Raw genomic sequence first — 10,040 nt, 5'->3', positions numbered from 1 at the left:
CTCCTTCCACAGGTGATTGTTTCCAATTCTAAGAAGGGGCAAAGTGTCCACACTTTGGTCTCCGTTCTTCTTCAGTTTGATGTGTTTTACAAATTGTCTCTTATATCTCAGGTATACTACGTTTCTGGGCTAATATCTACTTATCAGTGAGTACATATCATTTGAGTTCTTTTGTGATTGTGTTACTTCACTCAGGATGATGCCCTCCAGGTCCAACCATTTGCCTAGGAATTTCATAAATTCATGCATTTTAATAGATAAGTAGTACTCCATTGTGTAAATGTACCACATTTTTTGTATCCATTCCTCTGTTGAGGGGCATCTGGGTTCTTTCCAGCTTCTGGCTATTATAAATAAGGCTGCTATGAACATAGTGGAGCATGTGTCCTTCTTACCGGTTGGGACATCTGGATATATGCCCAGGAGAGGTATTGCGGGATCCTACGGTAGTACTATATCCAATTTTCTGAGGAACTGCCAGACTGATTTCCAGAGTGGTTGTACAAGCTTGCAATCCCACCAACAATGGAGGAGTGTTCCTCCTTCTCCACATCCTCGGCAGCATGTGCTGTCACCTGAATTTTTGATCTTAGCCATTCTGACTGGTGTGAGATGGAATCTCAGGGTTGTTTATTAACATCTCTTTCATATATTTTAGGTAATTTTCAGCATACTTGATTTCCATATTAAATCCCAAATGTTCCTCCGTTATAGCCATCTCCTCTTGCATTACCTCCTCTATCTACTTTTACCTTTTCTCTCTAGCAGATACTTTGAGTCCAATCCCACATCCACCCACAGTCCTCTCATTAAATCTACCCTACAGCTCCACCAAGGGTGATCCATATGTTCATGTACTTCTTTCTCTATACTAACATCTCTGGGTCCGCAAATTGTAGCTTGTTTAACATACACTCATGAAGTAATAAACACATATAATTGAATATATTACTATTTTTATTTCTGGATTTGAGTTACCTCACTCAGGGTGGGTTTTTCCTAAAACCATCCATTTATCTTTAAATTTTATGATGTCATTTGTTTTTTAACAGCTGAGTAATGCTCAATGTTGTAAGTGTACATTTTCTTTATCCATTCTTCTGGTGAGGGACAGCTATGTTATTTCTAATTTTGGCTATATAAATGTAGTCTAAATAAACACAGCTGAACAAATGGCCTTGTGGTAGTATAATGTGCCCTCTTGGGCATGTACTCAAGAGTACATATACTCTTGTATGACCAAGAGTGGTATATCTGGATCATATTGTAATTGATTAACATCCCTCTAAGTAATGAATTACTAATTTTCATAGTGGCTGTTCATGATTGCCCTCTCACAAGCAAAGAATGAGTGTTTTTCTTATCCAATATCTTTGGCCGCATGAGTTATCATTTTTGTTATTGACATTAGATATCTGAACATTAAATGTAAAATCAAGTAAACAGAATTCCCTATTTTGATATGTGCCACAATTTTAATTGGGTTATTTGGTTTCTTGTAAAATTCAAATAATTGTAATTGGGTTATTTGGGTTCTTGAGTTATTCACATATTTTTTATATTAGCCATTTATTAATTTGTAATTGATAAAATATTTTCAATACTGTGGACTGCCACTCAGTCTAAGTGACAATGTCCTTTGCCATGCACAATATTCTCAGTTTTAGGAAGTTCTGTTTATTAACTGTTGTTGTTAGTTTCTGTGCTATTCTGCTCATCAAGTCTTTCTTGAGCTAGTGAGTTCAAGTCTATTCTCCACGACCCTAAATGGAGTGGCCTAAATGGAGTGATTAGCATCGAGTGACTGGTGGAGTTTGGGGGTAGGACAAAACTTCAGCTAGAGGGAGGAATGTAAGGAGGAAAAATCTGTGTGATTGGCCAGAGATGAGGTGAGAAGAGGCTGCTACAGGTACTCTGCTAAATAGTTAGTGCTGAGACTGGTCTATTGGATTTGGAACAATAGAGAGAGAAGTGAAGCCTGTGGTGTTAATCTGTTTTCCTGACTGGAGCCTCTCTTGACTTTTAATCAGCAGGTCTCCATGGAAGATTAACAACATGAATACTTAAAACAGAACTATTGTACCTCGTTTCTTGTTCTGATAAGTATAAATAGCTATACAGAAAGATTATGACAATGCTTTCAGAACCAATGAAGCTCTAGTTGAGTACATATTTAGTATCAAATTCCTACTTAATATGTCTTTGAGACAAAAGTTCCATGTTTTTATATAAATTATACTTTCTTCTCCATCATGTACCAGTTTTCATGTAACACAAAACCATAGAAAATTTGATTTTCTTAACATATTAGAATAAATATTACATATTTAATTTTGTTTCTTGACTTTAAAACATCTATATGAAGCTAACATTTATTAGAAATCCTACTAATGATTATTGAGGGGAAATTATATTTTCAGTCACAGAGTAGAGGTTTCCTATAATTATTTCTACATATTTCATGACAACACGCAATTTGGATTCCTTTGGGTTTATGTCTCTAGTGTCAAGCAGTTACTGATTAAACAATGAACAATACCATGAAATAAATTTTCAGGTTTCAGTCTTCTGCATGACTCCTTTTTGTTCTCCACAATTAGTTTCCAATTGCTAAAATATTAGTATTTGTGTATTCTATTGAATTATATTTCACTGATTAATTGCTATTGTAATTGGGAGGATTATAAAAGCATTTTAATTTTGAGGTAAACTGTACATGTGGAACAACAGGAAAGACTCTATTTTGGTGAGTTACTTTAAAGTTGTCTATGCTTACAGTCTGTGAATATACACAGGATCCACACATACTAGACGAAAGGGTTAATGGATGTGAGCTGAAAATGAGTGATATGTCCGTATTTCATTTAGTGATACATATTTGGGTGTTAAACTTGAAGTTTATTGTTCATTGCCACTGTATTGAGTTTAAAATTGTTTTCTTACTGTTAATACTGTGCAAAAATGTAAACAATAATTACCTAAAAGTTTATCCTCATGACTTTAGTGAATTCAGATGCAGAGTATGAGGCATAAAAAACATGTCTACTAAAAAGAACACAATATATGAGGCAAGTTATATATGACTAATTATAATAATTGCAAATGCAATTGGAGCAGTAGTAAATATGCTGGAAATGATACAGAAAAAGCAGTTTTCTTAGAAGAGCTGTGTACAAAACTTTTCAAGAAAAGAGAATATAAGCCATCAAATGATAATTTTTTCACAGATGTTATAAAATTACAATACCTCTAAAAGTGAATATAGGCCTTTTTGAAATGTTATTCAATTATCACATTTATTTTACTTTTTTTTTCTTTCCTTTCTCCAAACATTCTCTTATACTCCTTCATGTGTTATCTCTTTGATTTGCTGATCATTGATGTGGAGTATTTTATCTCAGGCACATCAATATGCAGTATAAACAATAAGCAGTAGCACATACTAGGAAAGGATTAAAAGAACTGTTGATGTAACACTGGCATTAGGGGTAGCATCAATGTACATATCGATCCAAAAGTGAATCTTAATCCTAATTTTAAAAGGAGCAAAGATATAGCTCTACAGGTCCTTTTTATTTCATTTTAAATGCTTAAAATCAACATGATTTATTCCCTGTAGTAATCTATAAAAATTCTTGTTAACTTCTCTAATTACCTTCAAAGAGTATCTTAGTTATCATACAGAACTTTACCATCATAAGATAATTTCATCAGTGATTGTTCAGAAGTCTTGATTATATTTTTATTGTTTTATTATACTTTGTATTATTCTCAATACTAGAAAATGAGATGACTGACATATTCACTCAGAACATGGACAGCTAAAGCTTTTCTGCATATTCCTATTCTTTAAATAGCTTTATAATGTGTGCTATTTCTGTTGGAAGCTGGACACAATTTATAATGCTATAATTATACTTCAGCTATTTTAATCTTTCCTTAGAAATGGCATATGCCTACATGCCCTTCAATAGGTAATTAAAATGCAGTATATATAACCAATGGAAGTTTTTGTAAATGTACCAAATAAATTAATTATGCTTTTCTTGTATTGACATGTTCTCAGTATTTGCATATATTTGCCTCAAATACATGTTTTCTGCATCACAATCCTGAGTACAGGAGTACAGGTATTCAACCTCATAATGATCCTATACTAATTGAAGAGACAGAGCTGACGTTATTTGAAGAAATTGTTTATGTATTCTGAGACAGAGATTACCTAGTGTGAGAAAAAAAGTAAAAAGGAAAAAAGTCTAGGGAAGATCAGGATATAAAGGAGGGAACAAAAACAAAAGAACAAGTGTAAAGCTATTTCTTTAGTTAAAAAGACTAAGTGTTGTAACTTGAAATATTTGTAAATACACATGAAAGTATACCTGAATTCTAATTATTCAGGGGCCTTCAAAATAAAACATAAGGCTCATAAAAAAACAAATGTTATAAATATATATATCAATAATAAGAAGAAATTGTATATTCTATGATACACATTTATACATAGAATTAATTATAGTCAGTGTTTGGAATTATATAGTAACAAAATTAAACCATGGTATTTAGATATGAGGAATGTAACTATTGAGAAAATAATGGAAATTTTGCTAATAAAGAGAGAATAAAAGAAATGTAAATTGCTAGGTATCCTTTTAATTTAAATCTGCTGTGCCGTGTATTGAGATCAGAAAATTACTTAGGTCATTTAATTAACATATGTGTAACATATGTTATTCTGGGTGGTCATTCTGCAATGAGTATTAAAGAACTCTTAAATATGTATATAATTGTTTTATCAAAGTTATTTATAGTGGTAGCAGATTACTACTCAGAGACTTTTCAAATTTTGTAATTGCAAGACAGAAGTAATCTAAGTTAATAGATAAGATTTTCTCATTATCATATGTGATTGACTAAATAATGGTTCAACACAAGACTGAAAGAGGTCCAATAATCCCCAATGCAAATAGGAATGTGACTGTGTACATGATGGTCTATTCTAGGGAATAATAGTAACTTGAATTAAAGGAAACAATCTGTTGTTAAGACTGAGAATAAAAGATGTGTCAGTTCTCTTCATACCCAACAAAAGAAACTGTAATTATTATCTAATATCTTTCAGGAATACATTGAATATTCACGGTGTTTAACCTTGAACATGATTAATTTTTCTCATGCCATGCTCTTAATTTGGCCACATGACTAAAGCATTTTTAATTGTTTGAAATTAAATATTTATTTTTATTAAAAATAGATTCTAACATTTTTTCATGCTAAAGTGTTTTTTGTTGTTCTTAATTGCTGACAAATAGCTGGTTATGTCCTCTTTTAATATATAAACACAATGAATGATGGTTTGCTAAAGGTAAGAAATATGAAAATTTCAAGATGGTTGTAATATTCTTCCATTTAGTGTCATACACTTGGCATTTGTAACCATATATTGGGTATTTAGAGTGGGCAAATATACTCTAACTTGGACTAATGGCCACTGCAATCTTGTCAGTGCTTACATAACTTTGCAATATGTTTCTGATGACTGTAATGTTATTTTATCATGAAGTAATATAGCATTAAATAAATGGATCTATTATTTATATAAGCATATGAACATAATTTTAGTAGAATGATACTGATGAGTATCCCATCTTATTACAGATGATAAAAATACAATAGTGAAGAACAAAGGACAATGTCCTAAATTACTGATCACTGACTGCCCACATAAGAACCCATAACAAGGCAGAACATTCACAAATGGAATAAATTGTCATCTTACTCCATGATTCACATGATTCACAGGAGATTCTACTGCTCCACTCTCTCAAGTTCCATTAAGTTTTATTTCTCTCTTCTTTTATAATCTGAAAAGTGATGGCTTATGAAGTGATGAACCAGACTTCTGCGACCACATTCATCTTGGTTGGTTTCTCAGAATATCCACAGCTCCAAAAACCCCTCTTCCTCCTGTTCTTGGCCATCTACTCAGTAACATTGGTGGGGAACCTGGGCATACTTGTGGTTATAAAGGTCAATCCCAAACTTCACACACCCATGTACTTTTTTCTTAGCCACCTATCATTTTTAGATATATGCTATTCTAGTGTATTTACACCCAAACTTTTGCAGATCTTGATCATGGAAGATAGGACTGTATCTTTCAAAGCATGCATGGTACAATTTTTCTTTATTTGTACATTCGTGATTACAGAAATGTTCATGTTAGCAGTGATGGCCTATGACAGGTTTGTGGCTGTTTGTAATCCCCTACTCTACACAGTTGTGATGCCTTTTCAATTCTGTGCTCTGCTAGTAGCTGGGACATATATGATTGGTGGACTATGTACTGTGATACTTCTATATACCCTTTTGCAACTCTCCTATTGTGAATATGGCATCATCAATCACTTTGGCTGTGAGTACTCCGCTGTCATCTCTGTGTCTTGCTCTGACTCCTCCTTTAGCCAGTTGACATCCTTAGTCATTGCTATAGTTAGTGAATCTTCTAGTGTCCTGATCACTCTAGCATCATATGTGTTCATAGTTGTCACTATTATAAAGATGCCTTCCAAAGGAGGACTGAGAAAAGCCTTCTCCACCTGTACTTCCCACCTGACTGCCATATCAATCTTCCATGGGATCATACTCCTCCTGTACTGTGTTCCCAACTCAAACAGCTCACGGCTCTTTGTCAAAGTGGCCACTGCTCTTTATACAATCATGATCCCTATGTTGAACCCCCTTATCTATAGCCTTAGAAATAAAGATGTGAAGGACACAGTCAGGAGACTTATCAGCTCAAAACTGCACTCTCACTTGACATAATTATGAATATTGTTCTGCATATACATGCATGTGCATTGTGGGTGTGTGTGTCTCTGTGTGTGTATGTGATGGCAAGACTCAGATATAGGCACACAGTAAGACAGAGATACATTGAGAGGCAAAGAGTGGTAAGAGTTGGGTGGGAGACTGTAGTACTTTTGTTAGTTCACATGCATTTACATTTTCTCTATTTTATATAAATATAGTGTAATTTGACACAGTGTAATAAATTTCAGAATAGGGAATATTTAGAAACTTCACTTCTAGACACTGTGGATGGTAGGATTCAGAAGTTTGAAGCAGAATTCATTAATTACATTTTTTAATATGCAGTTGGTTTTCTAAGATATCTTTAAATTCAGATGATAGTTATCTTGATGGAATCCATACTCTTGTGCTCTTAACTCACAAAGTTGTCTCTGTGCTGTATTGTGTAAATTTTACTTTGCTTTAATTTTTTATCTTATTTCATAAAGCAATCATATGTATGTTTGTGTTTTGTATTATGAAAACATCATCTTATATAAAGAAAGTCATTAATTCCAAAATACTGCTTCTATTTCCCACCAATTCTAGATAACAATATACTGTGTTTAAATGGTGAGGCAAAAATGATATAATTAATTGCTCCATTTATGGTAATAGCAAATAAATCAATTATTCAATGATAAAATCTTATTACTAATTTGTATATTTGATTGTGCATTCTCTCCCTGATTTTATTACTAAGAAATTAATCGCCCTTCCGCTCGACTCGAGCCCCAAGCTAACTTGCCAGCAGAGTCTTGCCCAACACCCGCAAGGGCCCACATGGGACTCCCCACGGGATCCTAAGACCTCTGGTGAGTGGTACACAGTGCCTGCCCCAATCCAATCGCGCGGAACATGAGACTGCGGTACATAGGGAAGCAGGCTACCCAGGCCTGATCTGGGGCACAAGTCCCTTCCGCTCGACTCGAGCCACTGGCTACCTTGCCAGCAGAGTCTTGCCCAACACCCGCAAGGGCCCACACGGGACTCCCCACGGGATCCTAAGACCTCTGGTGAGTGGAACACAGCACCTGCCTGCCCCAATCCAATCGCGCTCAACCTGATACGGCGGTACATAGGGAAGCAGGCTACCCAGGCTTGATCTGGGGCACAAACCCCTTCCACTCCACTCGAGCCCCGGGCTACCTTGCCAGCGGAGTCGCCTGACACCCGCAAGGGCCCACACAGGATTCCACACGAGATCCTAAGACCTCTGGTGAGTGGAACACAACTTCTGCCAGGAGTCTGGTTCGAACACCAGATATCTGGGTACCTGCCCTGCAAGAAGAGAGCTTGCCTGCAGAGAATACTCTGCCCACTGAAACTAAGGAGAGTGCTACCCTCCAGGTCTGCTTATAGAGGCTAACAAAGTCACCTGAAGAACAAGCTCTTAACAGTGACAACTAAAACAGCTAGCTTCAGAGATTACCAGACGGCGAAAGGCAAACGTAAGAATCCTACTAACAGAAATCAAGACCACTCACCATCATCAGAACACAGCACTCCCACCCCACCTAGTCCTGGGCACCCCAACACAACCGAAAAGCTAGACCCAGATTTAAAAACATTTCTCATGATGATGATAGAGGACATCAAGAAGGACTTTCATAAGTCACTTAAAGAATTACAGGAGAGCACTGCTAAAGAGTTACAGGCCCTTAAAGAAAAGCAGGAAAACACAGCCAAACAGGTAGAAATCATTAAAGAAAAACAGGAAAACACATCCAAACAGGTGATGGAAATGAACAAAACCATACTAGAACTAAAAGGGGAAGTAGACACAATAAAGAAAACCCAAAGCGAGGCAACACTGGAGATAGAAACCCTAGGAAAGAGATCTGGAACCATAGATGCGAGCATCAGCAACAGAATACAAGAAATGGAAGAGAGAATCTCAGGTGCAGAAGATTCCATAGAGAACATCGACACAACAGTCAAAGAAAATACAAAATGCAAAAGGATCCTAACTCAAAACATCCAGGTAATGCAGGACACAATGAGAAGACCAAACCTACGGATAATAGGAATTGATGAGAATGAAGATTTTCAACTTAAAGGGCCAGCTAATATCTTCAACAAAATAATAGAAGAAAACTTCCCAAACATAAAAAAAGAGATGCCCATGATCATACAAGAAGCCTACAGAACTCCAAATAGACTGGACCAGAAAAGAAATTCCTCCTGACACATAATAATCAGAACAACAAATGCACTAAATAAAGATATTATATTAAAAGCAGTAAGGGAGAAAGGTCAAGTAACATATAAAGGAAGGCCTATCAGAATTACACCAGACTTTTCACCAGACACTATGAAAGCCAGAAGAGCCTGGACAGATATTATACAGACACTAAGAGAACACAAATGCCAGCCCAGGCTACTATACCCGGCCAAACTCTCAATTATCATAGATGGAGAAACCAAAGTATTCCACGACAAAAACAAATTCACACAATATCTTTCCACGAATCCAGCCCTTCAAAGGATAATAACAGAAAAGAAGCAATAAAAGGACGGAAATCACGCCCTAGAACAACCAAGAAAGTAATCATTCAACAAACCAAAAAGAAGACAGCCACAAGAACAGAATGCCAACTCTAACAACAAAAATAAAAGGAAGCAACAATTACTTTTCCTTAATATCTCTTAATATCAATGGACTCAATTCCCCAATAAAAAGACATAGACTAACAGACTGGCTACACAAACAGGACCCAACACTCTGCTGCTTACAGGAAACCCATCTCAGGGAAAAAGACAGACACTACCTCAGAGTGAAAGGCTGGAAAACAATTTTCCAAGTAAATGGACTGAAGAAACAAGCTGGAGTACCCATTTTAATATCGGATAAAATCGACTTCCAACCCAAAGTTATCAAAAAAGACAAGGAGGGACACTACATACTCATCAAAGGTAAAATCCTCCAAGAGGAACTCTCAATTCTGAATATCTACGCACCAAATGCAAGGGCAGCCACATTCATTAGAGACACTTTAGTAAAGCTCAAAGCATACATTGCACCTCACACAATAATAGTGGGAGACTTCAACACACCACTTTCTTCAAAGGACAGATCGTGGAAACAGAAACTAAACAGGGACACAGTGAAACTAACAGAAGTTATGAAACAAATGGACCTGACAGATATCTACAGAACATTTTATCCTAAAACAAAAGGATATACCATC

The 10,040-nt window shown here is 35.8% G+C and overlaps 1 protein-coding gene across 1 annotated transcript; it reads left to right on the top strand.

Annotated features, from left to right (window-relative positions):
- The first annotated feature begins 5,861 nt into the window (after positions 1–5,861).
- Olfr1166 (olfactory receptor 1166) lies at positions 5,862–7,495 on the top strand. Its single transcript, NM_146650.2, has one exon. The coding sequence runs from the start codon at positions 5,872–5,874 to the stop codon at positions 6,820–6,822; it is 951 nt and encodes a 316-aa protein (NP_666861.2). The 5' UTR covers positions 5,862–5,871; the 3' UTR covers positions 6,823–7,495.
- The last annotated feature ends 2,545 nt before the right edge of the window (positions 7,496–10,040 follow it).

Source organism: Mus musculus, chromosome 2 (assembly GCF_000001635.26).
Source record: "Mus musculus strain C57BL/6J chromosome 2, GRCm38.p6 C57BL/6J".
NCBI classification, from domain to species: domain Eukaryota; kingdom Metazoa; phylum Chordata; class Mammalia; order Rodentia; family Muridae; genus Mus; species Mus musculus.
The sequence above is the reverse complement of the archived record's forward strand: the minus strand, read 5'-3'. Positions and strand labels throughout refer to the sequence as shown.